Consider the following 16,741-nt stretch of genomic DNA (forward strand, 5'->3'; position numbering starts at 1 on the left):
GATTAAAAAAATTCATTTCCTCTTGGATCTTTTCAGAACATGCATCAGCAATTCTAAAAAATGACCCTATTCTTTCAGCAAATTTCAGGAGAGAAATTTCCTTTTTTTTTTTTTTTTAAAGGGTGATAGATCTCCCTTTTTGCACATTCAACGTATGTTCTGCATTCTTGATCTCCCCTCCTCCATACCTCTGCTTGGAGCAGTAATTCTTCTAAGTGTTTTGTTTGTAAATGAAATTCTTTTTGTTCTTTCTGGGATTTAATTGTTCATTCAGGGTTTTCAACATGGTTGATTTATAAAATAAAGGAGGGAGAAATTGGATGTCTCTCCCTTTTTATTATTGGGTTATTGGAAATGTCATGAAAAATGCGTTATGACTTTTCCAACAACCCAACACATTCTACATTTACTTTAGATGTCTTTGCCTTATATTTTAAGTCTCTCTTTTGAAATATTTATTTTCCTCATTAGCCAAGAAAAATACTGCCTTTCAAATGGTGATCTAATCAAGTATTAAGATTCACTGTAATGTCTGGAAGCACAATTCTATTTTCACTTGTATTTATCAAGTGCCTATTTATCAGGTTTTGTGTTTCTACCATGTTAGAGTAGGATGCTATCCATTAAATTTGGGCATTTCCTTTGTCTGCCTGTACAAATGAACTAACATTCGAATTTCCTTTGTCTATTTTCATTTTTCATTCATTCTTTTTACACATGCATTGCTTGTTAGGTACATTTTGTGCCTGTTCTCGGTGTCGGTGATAACAAGGTGGCTCATAGGGAGTCCCTTCTCTCAAAGAATCTAGCATTTGTAGTAGAGTGGGCTCTGTGCCTGTCTAGCTGAGAAGCATATTGGTGAATGATGTGGTAAGAGGTGTGGTTAAATTGGGGCTTTCTCAGGAGGTAATGAAAAGGGATGTCACAAGATGAAAATGGATGTCCTTCCTCAATAACAACACAATTTATGATATGATGGATAATGTACTATCCTGGAAAGGATTGTTGGCATGCAAAGAAAAGTATAACTTTTTAAGCATTTTAACATTATGTATTTCCTTATTTTAGTTCAGTTCCTCTGAAATTTTAAGGTCTCAGGAAACTGTTGATCTGGAGTTCAGTGAAAATATTTTATCCTCATCAGAAAGTTTAGTGCTTTTAGGAAGAGGTAAGTGGTCAGTCCTTAGCTGAAGAGCAAATTGCCCTCTGTAGGTCCACCTGGAAGTGTTCAAGCCACCAGACTTCACTCATGTGGGTTCTGAAACCAGATTGTACTGGTGGCACAGGCATTCACAGAATGTTTCCTTTACTCTAACTTCCTAGCGCTCATCATAAGTTTGTTGAACATTTATTACTGAGCAGGTCAAGTAACTAAGACTTCTGTTCTTTTAAACTAAACTTTCCATTTTCACCTTTTGTAAAATTTTCTTTACCTACTTCCTGTGTCATGCAGCCGGTTTCAAGGAAAGTTGTTTCACACTGTTCTCTACTTTGGAACATCATAGATTTAGTTGGTCATTGTTTTAGTAGATTACCTTGTATGAGTTAGTGTGTAATATGTAACTCAGTCCTCACTGCCCTGCCTTTCTAAGTGGAATTGAAATCAAGTATGAATCTGTTAGGGTATGTTGTAATCATCTGATAATAATGTGAAAGAAAAAGACTTTTCCCACCGAAATTAAACTGAGATCAGTAGTTTTAAAGTACATTATAGCATCTTGTATAAACTCCAGCTTGCATTTCACATTATTCCTGGTCATGCCGTGGTTCTGAAGAAAAAAGAACTATGGATAATCAGTTAAAAGAATGACAGATTCCCTGATGTGCTGATCAGTTGTAATACCTAATTTTGATTTTGAGTGTGCTATAATGGATTACCATATAGATGCCACTGAGCACTGAGCATTAAATAGAGCCATGTGTTTTTCAGAAAAGTAATATTTATTCACACTGTGTGGCTTTCCTGAATTTTCTTTTTTAAATTTTACTCTCCAGTGAAACTACAAACAAAATGTCAATAGCTTATGTGGCATTCACAGTAGTATAGCTTAGAATATCAGCTGCAGTGAAAATGCCATATTGTATTTTGCTTCAGCAAAGGTAGGGTTCATCTGGGACTTTTTGAGGAACAGGCTTAGCATGTAGACACAGATGGTAGTGTGGGACTTTGTTTTTATTGACCTCATATACTTTAATGCATAAAAAAATGGCCCTTGTAATATTTGGGTTCAAAAAGGAGCCTCAGTGGGGGAAATGTTTCAGCCTTTGAGTTATTGTATAAGATTCTTTTCTTATGGCAATATTCATAATACCTCAGATATTGTACATGATGCTTCATATCCAAACCTTATTAAATTTATTTTTTAGTGTTTATGGAGCCCATCCTTTCTGTAAATCAGAAAACTTTTATTCAGAAGAGGCGAGGATGGTAGACTTGACCGCAGAACAAGAAGGCTTGTGGCTGACTGATGGTGTTCTGGTGTCTCAGTCCACCTCATCTGTCTGAATAATTCTTTCTTTATATTAAAAAGGTCTTGTGTTGTTGTTGTTGTTGTTACATGCTAACAAAATAATCCTAAATCAAGAAGACTTTCAGAATGCTGAAAAATATGATTTGGTGCAAAATTGGTTTCCTGACTAAAGCAAAGCTCTGAAGAATAGCAGGAATGCCAAACACTCATCTTCTTCAAGATAAGCACTATCCCGAATCTTTAGAGTAATTTTTCCAGCATCTATTCTACAAAGTTTTAAAATTTAGTCACAAAATTGCATCAGAAGATAATCCTAGGCTATGATGGCGTACCAAGTTCCCTTGGAGGAAAACACATGAGAAAGTAGAGCACTGAGTCAAGTGAGGGTGAGCTGCTTGGAAAGGGACAGGAAGACTTTGGGCAGACTTAGTTGACTCTGGCTTCTGTCAGTGTGATCCAGGAACCCACCAATGAGAAGCAGTGCCCTGAGTAGGGTTCACTTCTCTTAGTATTTCAGTTTCTTAATAACTGTGAGAATGTTCTAGTTAAACATTTGAAGATTTTTTTGTGGCAGACAGAGAGATGTTACTCACATTCTCCTTCATGAAAGAATTTGCTGCCCCACTGCAAAGACTGGGGTTAGCTGGCAGTCTCCAGCCATGGTGAACACTTCTCTCATTGCAGTTCTCTGTCAATGACTGGGTGAGACAGTGATATAATACTTGAGCCATTTTCAGGCATATGGAGCTGCTCTTAATGGGCTCTCTTTGCTTTGCATCATTGGGTATGTTGGCAGTGATTTGTCAACTTCATGTGGTGGTTTGAGGCTCCTGCCCAATCCTTCTTTTCCTCATTTCTCTCTCATAGATGTTACCCCCCAATAAAGCATTGTCACTCTTAATTCCCCCTGCAGTTCTGTTTTCCAGAGAATTCAAGCAGCAATAATTATTATTCATTATCAAATATATTGAATGAGGCTCTAGTAAATTTTTTAGTGAAAAGATAGTATGAATTAAAGAATTCTAAAACATGGGTTTGTGTGGAGGCTGTCTCTCCAAGGTGGGAGACCTTCAGCTGCCTATCTGGAGTTGCTTGCTTGGCTTGGCAGCAGCCAAACTGCCGAGACCCTGATCCTTATTCTCAGTTCTAGAGTCTTTAGGTTTTTATGTTTTGTTTTGGTGGTTTTTTTTTTTTTTTTTTTTTTTTGTACTACCGCTTTATTTGTGTTGTTTTCCAGTAATCTATAAACCGCTTTCTGGGTTCTCCAGTCTATGTTGTCTTCTATAACTCAAGGGATATTCAGGTTTACATTCTGTTGGTAGATCTATGCTTTCTTGGAGAACTCTTTTTTAAATTCTTATTCTCTTAATGTAATGGTCATAACAAAACATAGTCCAGTTTTATACTTAGTTCTTTTTGTTTCTTATCTACCTATATGTCATTTTGTTGTATATTGCAACGTGAAGGCCTATTTTGATTTTCTGCCCCCAAAGGAACCACTTGCCTCTGCACAAATTATAAATAATCCATCCTGTCTAGCATTTGGTGTCTGACTGACAAAGACTTTGAGTTCTCCAGGCAGTAGGTAAGATTGGACTCATTTGATTTATTAAACTGATTTATTACTAAAGTCACTTTGTTTTGTGGCATCCATTTTCCACACATTTTCTGGCATTTTTAACTTTTCTAGCTAGTTGTATATATTAATAATCATAAATATTTCTAGTCTTTCAAAAAAATAGACTTTCAAACAAATACACATACCTGGCACATCAAAATTTTCTCCTTTGACCTGCACACATTTTGTCTCTAGCTTCTGCTCTAACCTCTTGATTCTTACCTTATTAAGAGAACTTCAACATACTGTTATCTCTAGGGTTTCATATCATCTTCTCATTCTAAACTCTCTCCTTAACGATCTTATATACATGCATCCTCAGCTGCCGCATAGCATATACCATCCAAATTATGCTTCTACATACCAGATCCATGTATTCAGTTGCTAGATCAACATCCACTAAGATAGTCATCATTGACATCTCAAATTCTAGGATGTTCAGAACCAACTTGATATGCTTTAGTTCTGCATTCCTTCTGCATTTGTTATCTTGGATAAAAGTATTGCCATCTACTAAGCCATTGGAGATTTTCCCCCTTCCCCAAGAGGAATCATTCTTGAGTCCTTCATTTACCATAACCACCATACCTGCTTATTTTGACTATTTTGCCTCCAGAATATCGCTTTTACAGCTTATCCTCTTTACTCTGCTTATACTCTGGTCCAAGCCATTTCATTCCTTGTTTGAAATACTACCATTACCATTTCATTGACATTTCTGCCTCTCTTCTCTGCCATCTTAAAGTGACCTCCAATGAGAACATGTTCACGGACTACACACTGTCCATGAGAACATTAACCTCTGGCTTTACCCACCTCTCCAGTCACGTCTTTCCATCTTAACCACCTATCAACCTTGCTGACCTTTTGCTGGTGTGTTCCTTCAGGCACCATACTGTTTTTGCCTATTGGCCTTCACATGTGCCCTTCTGGTTCTGTCTTTACTTGGTTAATTTAATTAATTCACTGAGTATCAGCTTGATGTCCTCTCTTCCAGGTAACATTATATGAAGCCCCAACTAATACGAGTTACTTTCCTCCTCAACTATATAGCAACTTATTCAAACTTCTCTCAGACATCTTTTTTTGGGAATGATATTTTCTTCATCTCTTGCCCACTAATCATGAAACCCTCAGAAGTAAAGACTAAGTATTTTAATCATATTTATCTTATGTTTATATTATGCCAAGCTTGGTATCTAGAATGTAGGTATTTTTCACTAGGTGGTATTTAGAGAGAGAGTGTGTGTGTAGGTGTGTTTGAGTGTATATCATTATTATCACATAGTAAAATAAGATATAAGGTGCCTTTTAGAATTATGGGACTAAAAGATAACAACTGAGCATGATCTAGAGTAAGTCTGAAATGCAAATGTAGGAGAGACTTTAGTGATTTTTAGCATGAGATCAGATATGTACTATTTTAATATCATACAAAATAGTACATAAAAGCATGTACTATTTTAATACATATCAATGTTTTTGACACACACATTAATGCATGTATGTTAATACATATATTAATATACATATATTTTAATGTATATATTAATATGTGTAAATATTTTATCAGAAATAAACTTTGTATAGCATTTTCATCTCTGTAGATGTAAAGTATGGAGAAGTTATAACAAATCATATAACTAAATGCATTTATATTTTGTTTGGTCTTGAACAATTCTTTTAAATTATGTACCTTTTATTTTTTGTTTGCTTTCCCCCCTAAGTTTGGGATTAAAAAATGACCACGCATTTTAAAATTTTTTAATGTAAGTGTCATTGCTAATCCAGTGAGATATAAGGAAAGACAATATATATTTTGTGTTAGTATGAACATAGGAGCGAAGATTGAGATTACCTATAAAATTCAGAATTCACAAGTAAAAAGCATTCAGAATTCTTTTACTGTGTATGTATTGAGCATATACTGTCTACCAGACATGCTTACGTGCTGGGGATACATCAGGGAACAAGGTAAAGGTTTTCTTGCTGTCATGGAGCTTGTGCTGTGGTGGAGAGAATACGCATTGAAATGAGTAAACTAATGACATCTTTAAAACTAAGAATGAGGGGGCCTACCCTGATGGCGCAGCGTTTGAGCGCTGGGCTGCGAGGCTGCCCACAGCCTCTGCAGCGACCGTTTGTTCCCTGGCTGGCCACTGGCGAGGGTCACACACACACACACACACACACACACACACACAAAAAAAAAAAAAAAAACCCACTAAGAATGAGGGCTGTGAAGACAATAGTACAAGTGGTGGAGAAAGCATCAGAGGGACGGGGAGAGAGTTAGGCTCCTAAGTGAGAGTGCTCAAAAAGGCCTCTGTGAGGAAGTGATGCTTGAAATGCCACCTACACGGAAAGGAGTTAACCACCCATGCAATAATGTGGGGCAGGACCTCTCCAGGTCAAGGGAGACGTCTGAGTTACTTAGAGTCACCTTTGATTGAAGGAAGTTTATCCTTTGTGGCTTTTCCCAGGAGATGTTCTTATACATTCCTTTATTGTTGAATAGGAACAAATAAAATAAATACATGTGTATATTACTGACCCAGCTGGGAAGTTAAGACAAAAACAAAAAAACAAAACATAACAGAGCAAAGCAAAGCAAAACTCTAAGCTGGCTCTAATAGAGGAAGCATTTTGTTGGTTACTAGGGAATATCACTTATGTAGGAGGTATGAATATAAATTTTTTTACCTTAATTTTTCAAATTATTAGAGTATTAGGCTGAATAAACCTAGAATGAAGATTTTTCTAGTGATACATTGTTAATACCAATATGTGTATTTTTTTTCTTTTTTAAAACTATTTATTCAAATGAAGAAAGCATTAGGAGTTTTTCAGATAAATCTACATAAAAAGTATGTCTTATATTGACATGCCTTTCAGTAGATATTATTCTTAATTTTTTTTTCTGTGGAAGTATAACCAAGATGAAAATGCAAAAAAAATGTGTATTTTGACCAGTTTTTGGAATTTCTGAATTTTTAAAATAGGGTGATTGCTGATAAAGAACAAGGAATGTTGTTTCCCAAAAATAACTTCCCAGAGCTTGTTCTAGACTGAAAGAAAAGTCATTCTGTTTGTTTTTTTTTTTTTTTGAGAAAAGCTACAGATATTCTTGTGAACATACAGTTGCTCTTTATTAAAATACACCTACCAATAATGGAGAGGACAGTTATAACTACAATCCTAAGAGTTATTTTTAGCTATTTACTTTAAGAAATTCTTGCCACCGATTTCATTTTTTTTTGGTCCATTGAATTTTTTGCTGTTTTATCTTCTTTGTTGGTCATCTTTGTTCCCAACTCTGTTTCTTGTCCAGAGACTCAGTGATTTAATGAAAATGGGAAGCAGATGGGGAAAAGAAGAAATCTGAGAATCTCACATTTAGAAATTATTCTTTTAATATTTATGAAATGCCTGTGATTGGATTAAGATAAAATTATTGTTCTAGGGGTTTTGCTTATTTTCTTTTAGGGGGAGTTACACCTGGTACAGTAATCTCTTTAAAATGTACAGAGAGGTAAGCTTACCTGGGACAAGTAAAAGAAACTATTAAATGGGGCATAGGATAAAACATAGTATTTATGTTATTATAAATAGTTTTCCCCTTTTGTATTTATATTTATATATATCTACATATATAAAATAAGCCTATCATGAAAATGTGTAATTTCATTTTTTGTTTCTATTCTCTTTATATCTTACTAGTTTTTTGTTTGTTTTATAGAAAATACTGCAGTTTCTACCTGAACGAATTTTCTATCGATGGCATTACCAGAGTATAGGTAAGAACAATTAAAAAATTTAAAAGGTAATATGGACTGCTTCCATTTTTTAAATGTTTCATATGACTGACACCATCAAGATAGATAATAGCAAAGAATATTAACTAGAATGTGTATGTTAAAACTGAGATAACTCCAACCTCGATTTTGGAGGAAAATATAGCTGTCTCTTACTTTGAAAGTGCTACTTAAAGTGTGTTTCCTAGACCAACAGCATCAACCTTACCTGAGAACTTGTTAGAAAATGCAGAATCTCAAACTCCAACACAAATGCAACCACAGTTGCATTTTTAGTAAGAGTCCCAGGCAGTTCTTGTATGCATAAAGTTAGAGAAACATTGATCTAGAGTATTTTCCTTAAGTAATTTTACACTTTACTTATAAAAATAGCTTGTTTTTCAAACCTTTGACACCGACTCAAAATGAATTCTGTTTGAATGCTTTAGGATATGGCAGCAAGAGGGAATTTGAAATAAAGCAAGTTACCATGGTTGACCTTTCTGTCTGACTCTTGACATCTAACAATGTTACATCTCAATTGAATATTCACAGTACACTGAAGTAGCCTGTGGTATTGATTGTGAATTCTACTTTCTGCTTAAAAAGTGTGTGGCTTAGTCTTTCCCCCTTTGAAGAGTCTGGCATATCCTAAAATTTTTCGTCCTAAACGGATGATCAGATATGAGGGGTGTACACCTTTCTAATGGAATAATAACTACTTGATTATTCATATGTTCAAATAGTTATTGAGGTAGAGATATTTGTGTGCAAAGTTTAGGAGGGAAAAACAAAGAATAACTTCATCACCCTTGTCTTGTATAAGCTGGTTGCCCTAGCAGGTATGAGGTGAAAAAATAATTACAGTACAATTGCCACTAAAAAAAGAAATGTAATGGTTGCAAAGAGGAAAGTTAAACAATTCTATTCACAGTGATTGAGGAAAGAAGCTTTTAAGAAAGAAGAAGAAAGACACTTGAAAGATGAGTGTGGAAAGTGTGGAAAAGGTTTTCTAGGTGGGAGATCAACTGTAAGAGACATAGAACCCGAAGAATGTGGCACAATCGGTGGATAGATAGTCCAGAATTCAGAATCTCACATTTAGGATTACTTATGTGAAAAATGCAAATAACTTTTATATAAGCTGAGTTATTTAATGGTAATATGTTATAAAGAAAGCATATTAAATATGTCCACTGAACTGAATAAATTAGTACTTTAAGATAGCGCCTTGACCTTTAAATCTTTAAATCTAAACATGCAAAGAAAGTTTTGCCTTAAAAGTTAGAGAGTTGTTGGGGCCTCCCTGGTGGTGAAGGCAGTTGAGCGCCGCACTGTGAAGCTGTCCGCAGCTTCTGCAGCACGGGTTCGATCCCAGCGAGACAGCGAGAATCCCACATGGCGAAGCAGACCTCTCCTGTCTCGCCCGCTGCTCCCGCAGCAGTGTATTTTGTCAGTCTGCCTGTTCTGTTCCCCGTTCTGTCTCTAGTGAATCTTCTCACCCTGTCACGCATCTGGCCTGTACTCTGGTTCTTGTATAAATAAATCTTAAAGAAAAAAAGAGAGTTGTTATATCATTTATGTTTAATTGAGTCTTTGAGCTTTTGTATTTAAAATAAAATAAATTTGAATGCAAAGTATAATTTAAAGAGATACAGGGATTTGTGATGCTTCATCCTGTAGAAGGAATTGGTGACAAAGCTATTAGTAAGCTGCTAATAGGCACTATAAGGTATTATTATTGCCTTGACATGGACTGTTTAAAATTGCTGAAACAAGCAGCTTTTTACCTAATTTAATAGCATCTTACTGAGAACAGTGAATCCTGAATTGAGATTGCAGAGTACCAGTCTCCTGGAATAAACTGGCTTTATAACATGGTCATAGTGCATTATGCTTTAGTATGATAAAGTGTGGGTATTTGTATATAAAATCATCTTTGTGATTTATCAATGCTTATATATTTAATGCTTGAATCAAACATTCAGAGGATTGTGGCCACTACCAGCTACAATAACATTTAAAAGTTTATATGGAACACAGTGGTATTTTTCCTACTAGGTAAGAGATGCTAGGTATCTAGATTGTATAAAACCTAAAACCAGGCAATGGCTGGTGAAAATATTTCCTCCCTAGTCTCGGAGATTCAAAAGGTTCTTGTTGGATAAGTATATTTTTGTTTTATTAATCAGACTGCATGGAAATCGGTGTTAGGCAGGTTCACATCCTTTTTATGACGATCTTCAGGCTAAATATGCTTTGGAAACAGGATTGTTCTGTTTAGAATGGCAGTTTGGGGCATTGATGTGCACAATGTTAATAATTTTCACCCCCAGAGGACTGGGCAGCACCTTATAATCAGGCAAGTTACTACTTCTGTAGCCCAGAATATGAGTATTTATCTTGAGCAAAACCCAGATTGCCTTTGTCAGGTTAGTCAGGTGTTGCCACTACATGAGTTCAGATATAAAAAATGCTTCTTTTCATAGCCTTTTGGAGTTTTAAAAATTATGTTTATTGAGGTAATGTTGATTTATAACACTGTATATGTTTTAGGGATATAGGTTCACATGTCTACAAAGTGTGTTATCACACCATATCCAAACCTTTTAGATTTTGAAATTACCAATAAGGGGCTGTGGATTTATAATTCTATACATGTTTTTAGTTACTGTACCTCTTGCATTCTTTCCAGTTTGTTGTTACTCACAGTAGTTACTCACCGTTGTTACTCACAGTAGTTACTCACTGTACCTCTTGCATTCTTTCCAGTTTGTTGGATCTATTAAGACTTACCGTTTATCACTGAAAGTCTTGACCAAGTTAATTGTAGAAACTAACCTTGGCATCTTGAATTCTGCAAAGTCTCTGAGACTAGGGCAGGAATATTTTCACCAGTCATTGCCTGAAATTCTAGGTATGTAATAGTCCTTGATTTAGGTTTTATATATTCTAGATACCTAGTATCTCTTATTTAGTAGGAAAAACACTGCTGTGTTCTATATAAACTTACATATATATATATATATATATAGTTTTATAAAGATTTATTTTTTTTTAGACAAGACCTGGGGTACAGCCAGAGGTGCGGGAGGGTGAGAGGATTCACCAGAGACAGAGCGGGCAACAGAACAGGCAGACTGACGAAATACACTTCTGAGGGGAGCAGCGGGCGAAACAGGATAGGTCTGCTCGCCAAGCAGGTTGCGCCGAGGACGGCGGGCATCGAACCAGCACTGCAGAGGCTGTGGACAGCTTCACAGCGCTGTGCTCAACCTGCTGCACCACCAGGGAGGCCCTCTGTGTAAACTTTTAAATGTTATTGCAGCTGTTAGTGGCCATAATCCTCTGAGTTAAAACCTTGAAGTTTGGTTTACACACTGCTTCCTGTCTCACACTACAGATGACAACTTTGCTAGGCATAGAGACCTAAATAAGAGCAACTCCCATATTCTACACACCTTACAAGCCCTCAGGCCAATCTTGAAACAGAGTAAACTGATTTGAAATATCAGCTGCCACAGTTTTTAAGTCTGTTTCTCATCACATCAGCTTGTTTCATCTGTGCACACACACACATTCTATTTTTCTTTACACTGTTTTTATTTTTATTTTATTTTATTTTATTTTTAGATTTATTTTTTATTTATTTATACAAGCACTGGGTACAGTCAGAAGCACGGGAGGGTGAGAGAATTCACCAGAGCCAGAGCGGGTTGCAGAGCAGGCAGAAGGACCAAAGTACACTGCTGAGGGTAGCAGGGGGTGGCAGGAGAGGTCTGCGCGCCATGTGGGACCCTCCTCCAGTGGCTGGGGAGCAGCTGGGGATTGAACCGGTGCTGTAGAGGCTGCAGGCAGCTTCGCAACCCAGCGCTCAACCGCTGCGCCACCGGGGAGGCCCTTTACACTGTTTTTAGAGGGAAAAAATAGTTTCTCTTTAAGGTTTTTAAGACTGGTTCCTTGCTGTAAATCATAGAAGATGGAAAGCATATTTAAACTCTTGAGTTTTTCAGTGAACATTGATTCCTTATTTTAAGTATCTGGAAGTACTGCTTCAAGTAATGTTTGGAGAATAAGAGTAAGGAAATGACTGACACAACACTCATCATCTGTGATGTGTGCTATTTGTTAATTTCCATTACTGATTATAAATAAAAGGATTTGTTTATAGAATTTTTAGTGCAGTAATCATGGCAGATAAAAGTGACTGCTTGAAGCCTTTTCTCAGTAATAGTGAGAACTGACCTGACATCAAATGAGGAGATGACAAAGAATGGCCTATCAGCAAACTAGTTGTTTGATACAAGGGCAGGCTGTGGCACCCATAATGTACTCATGTGGCATCAGTACAAGACTGAAGTTATACATGTGTTTGTTTTGAGGGTTTACTGAATTAATAAGCAATGGCAGTAATACTATGGAAGGGGTAAGATGATAGAGAAACACCCTCTGGGGAACTGGTATGAAAGATGTGTTGACAGCTGCCAGTGGAACAGGGACACACATTTTCTAACACTACAATAACTCACTACTCACAAGGGAGCAATAGTCCACTAGATGAATTTTAAATTAACAAAAAACTTACCAAGACCTAATAATATATAACCAAATAAATTATTATTTAATCAAAAATAAATTAAAGACCTAAATATAAAATTTATAACTACAGAACTTCTAGAAGAAAACATAGAAGATCTTTGTGATCTTGGATTAGGCAAATATTCCTTAGCCATGACACTACAAGCACAATCTATAACAGAAAAATTGATAAATTGGATTTCATCAAAATTCAAATGAGTAATCTTAGAAAGACAATTTAAGGAAATTAAAAGATAAGTCAGAGATTGGGAGAAAGTATTTCCAAGTCACTTATTTGATAAAATACTTATATCCAGACTACATAAAGAACTCTCAAAAGTCAATATTAAGAAAAAAACTCTCATTGTAAAAAATGGGCAATCACTTACAACACAGATTTCACCAAAGGCATACAAATGGCAAATAGTGCATGAAAGATACATAATATCTTTACTCACTAGAGAAAAGCAAATTAAAACCACAATAATATACCACTACCACTAAAATAAAAATATTGATCATGCTAGATGTTGACAAGAAAGTGGAGTAACTGGAATTCTCACACTGATGGTGGGACTATAAAATGGTAAGACCACCTTGGAAAACAAACCGGTAATTAAACATATACCTTTATAAGATTCAGCCATTCCAGCTCTTCTAAAGAAAAAAGATAGATAGATAGATAGATAGATAGATATTATATATCTTTCCACCCATTTGGCAAATATTTATTGAATACAGGTACTGTACATAGTATGGGACAGGAAACCTGCTTTCTAAAGGTTTTCAATCAGTAAACCCGGGCGTGCAAAAGAGTGTGCCTGTCTTCGAATCGCCATTCTAGAATAGGGACTGTTCTTCAATAAAGACTGCTTGAAACCAGCAGAAGGCTCCCGGAGGAGCCAGAGGTGAGCTGGGAAGTTCCCCCACACCAGGCCCCTTCTGGCCAGCAGTCTGGAGCACTGAAGAGTGTGCCTGTCTCCAAATCGCCATTTTAGAATAGGGACCTTTCTTCAGTTAAGACTGCTTGAAACTGGCAGAAGGCTCCTGGAGGGGTCAGAGGTGAGCTGGGAAGCTTGCCCAAGCCAGGCCTCTTCTGACCAGCAGTCTGAGCCCAGAGGGGGAGCAGGCACCCATGGCCGGGGCATACCGGGCACAAAGAAGAGTGTGCCTGTCTCCAAAGCGCCATTTTAGAACAGGGACCTTTCTTAAATAAAGACTACTTGAATATGGCAGAAGGCTCCCCATGGAGCCAGAGGGAGAAGGTTCCCTGCGCAGTCAGAGGTGAGCTGAAAGCCCCCATAAGTCTGGTCCCACCTGGCAGGAAGTCAGAGCCCAGAGGAGGATCCAGAGATTTGGAACCCAGAGTGCAATCCAGCTGCCCCACCTCCAGGGAAGTCTGTGGGACTTCAAGACGTGCCTTTGTAACTAAACACAGAAGGAGGAGAGATTCTGTGACAGTGACCATTAACATACTCAAAGTACCACTGCCTCACTAGACTTCGGGCATAATAGTTTTTGACTCGTTTGGATTGCCAGTTTCTGAAACTCCTGAAAGAACACACCAAAAAGATGCCAGCCAGTACCAATGGCACAGTGTCCCAAATGCATAAGTCAAATTAGAAGACAGGCAGCAGGGAAAAGAAAAACTGCAAGCAAAGTAGCAATGCCTCAGAAAAAAGACACACCACAAAAAAAAACAAAACAAAACAAAACAAAAAAAAAAACACCCACCAGCTTGCAACTACGGTGACTTGGAAGAACTTCTGAGCCTTCCAGAAAAAGAATTTAAAATGGCCTTGATGAAAAAACTGATGGAAGTCATTAAGGAAAACAACGCTCAGAAGAACGAAATTGATTCCCAAAAGAGGGAAATGAAGAAAATGCAGGAGATCAATGGATTGACAGAAGAGCTAAAGAATGCTGGAAAAAGCAGTGGTAACAGAATAGAGGAAATGGAGGAACGAATAAGCACTCTCGAACACAGAAATAAAAAGAACCAAAACAGAAAAGGAAAGAGAAGTATGAAGGAAAAAGACCGAAGAAAGACTTCGGGAACTATCTGACTCCCTGAGGAAAGGAAATATAAGAGTTATAGGAATTCCAGAGGGAGAGGAGAGAGACCTAGGAACAGAGAAAACATTCAAGGAAATAATTGAAGAGAACTTCCCAAACATGAAGAAGGAGCTGAAAATTGATATACAAGAAGCAAGAAGAACACCAAACTTCCATGATGAAAGGAAAAATACAGCAAGACACTTAATAGTAAAGCTCTCAAGAATCCAAGACAAGGAGAAAATAATGAAGCTGACGAGAGAAGAAACAGACAACATACAAAGGAAAACCAATCAGACTGACATCAGACTTCTCCGAAGAAACACTACAGACAAGGAGAGAATGGAGGGACATAGTCAACAGACTTCAAGACAGCAGATGCCAACCAAGAATACTCTATCCTGCAAAACTTTCCCTCCTCTATTAAGAAAGAATAAGGACCTTCCCAGATAAACAGGAACTCTAGAATTTCATTATGACTAAACCCCCACTCCAAAAAATATTACAAGGAGTCCTAAAGCCAGAACCTCAGAGGGACGAGTAACAACGAAAGAAGGTCAAAAAAAAAAAAAGTTATCGAAAGAATAAATAAATAAAATCAAAGGAAAGACAAACACAATGGCAAATACAGATGCTAACATATCAATATTAACCCTAAATGTAAATGGAATTAACTCTTCAATAAAAAGACACAGAGTCGCAGGCTGGATTAAGGAACAAAACCCAACCTTTTGCTGTCTCCAGGAAACACATTTAGCTACAAAAGATAAAAATAGACTCAAAGTTAAAGGATGGAAAACAATCCTACAAGCAAATGGACCAAAAAAGAAAGCAGGAACAGCTATGCTTATATCAGATAAAACAGATCTCAAACTCAAAAAGGTAAAAAGAGACCCCAACGGTCACTACATTATGAACAAGGGGACAATACTTCAAGAAGAAATAATACTCATTAGCATATACTCACCAAACGAAGGAGCACCAAAATATACAAGACAACTATTATCATCTTTGAAAACAGACATCAGAGAAAACACATACGTAGTAGGAGACTTCAACAAACCACTATCAACAATGGATAGATCAACGACACAAAAAATAAGTAAAGACACTAGAGCTCTAAATAAGGATCTAGAGCGCTTGGGCTAACAGACATCTACAGAACACTAAACCCAAAAATATCTGAGTACACATTTTTCTCAAGCACACATGGATCATTCTCCAGGATCGATCACATACTGGGACACAAGACAAACATTAGCAGATGCACCAAGATTGAAATCATACCAAGCATCTTTTCTGACCATGAAGGCATCAAACTAGAAATGAACCATAAAAAGAAGGCAAGGAACTCTCGTACCTCATGGAGATTGATACCCACTCTACTGGAAGACCGCTGGACTAATGAGGAGATCAAAGAAGAAATTAAAAAATTCTTTGAATTGAATGACAAGGAGGACACCAATTTCTTAAATGTATGGGATGCAGCAAAAGCAGTAATAAGAGGAAAATATATAGCAATAGAGGCTCACATCAAGAAACAAGAAAGAACTCAAAAAAAACAACCTAATCTCGAAGCTCAAAGAACTAGAAAAAGAACAACAAAAAAACTCCAAAACCAGTAGAAGAAAAGAAATAATAAAAACCAAAGCAGAAATAAATGAAATTGAAACTAAAAAAAAATACTCCAAAAGATCAATGAAACCAAGAGCTTGTTCTTTGAAAAAATCAATAAAATAGACAAACCCCTAGCCAGGCTCACAAAGGAAAAAACGGAGAAAGCACAAATAAACAGGATCACAAATGAAAGAGGAGAAATCACAACGGACACAGCAGAATTCAAAAGAATCAACAGAAACTGCTATGAACAGTTATATGGAAACAAGTTCAACGATCTAGAGGAGATGGACAAATTCCCACAACTCTACAATCACCCAAAGCTAGATAAAGAAGAAATGGAACACCTAAACAGACCAATTACAAGCAGCGAATTTGAAATGGTAATCAAAAACCTTCCCAAAAACAAAAGCCCAGGATCTGATGGATTTACAAATGAATTCTACCAAACGTTCAGAAACGAATTAGTGCCTATCCTTCACAAACTCTTCCAAAAAATTGAGAAGGAAGGGATAATACCAAACACATTCTATGAAGCCAACATTACACTAATACCAAAACCGAACAAGGACAACACAAAAAAAGAAAACTACAGGCCAATCTCGCTA

At 36.8% G+C, this 16,741-nt stretch overlaps 1 protein-coding gene across 7 annotated transcripts in view; it reads left to right on the forward strand.

Moving 5' to 3' along the window:
* Positions 1–16,741, forward strand: part of RALGAPA2 (Ral GTPase activating protein catalytic subunit alpha 2) — a 329,205-nt gene that overhangs the window by 49,020 nt on the left and 263,444 nt on the right. For all 7 annotated transcript variants that reach the window (XR_008552100.1, XR_008552101.1, XM_054695973.1 and 4 more), the window contains exon 4: positions 7,829–7,886. Coding sequence is in view for 5 of the 7 variants with exons in the window: in XM_054695973.1 (XP_054551948.1) it covers positions 7,829–7,886 (58 nt within the window). In the remaining 2 variants the exon portion in view is untranslated. The remainder of the gene's footprint in view (positions 1–7,828; positions 7,887–16,741) is intronic.

Source organism: Talpa occidentalis, unplaced genomic scaffold (genome assembly GCF_014898055.3).
Source record: "Talpa occidentalis isolate TD23 unplaced genomic scaffold, MPIMG_talOcc4v2.1 talOcc4.10, whole genome shotgun sequence".
In the NCBI taxonomy this organism is placed as follows: domain Eukaryota; kingdom Metazoa; phylum Chordata; class Mammalia; order Eulipotyphla; family Talpidae; genus Talpa; species Talpa occidentalis.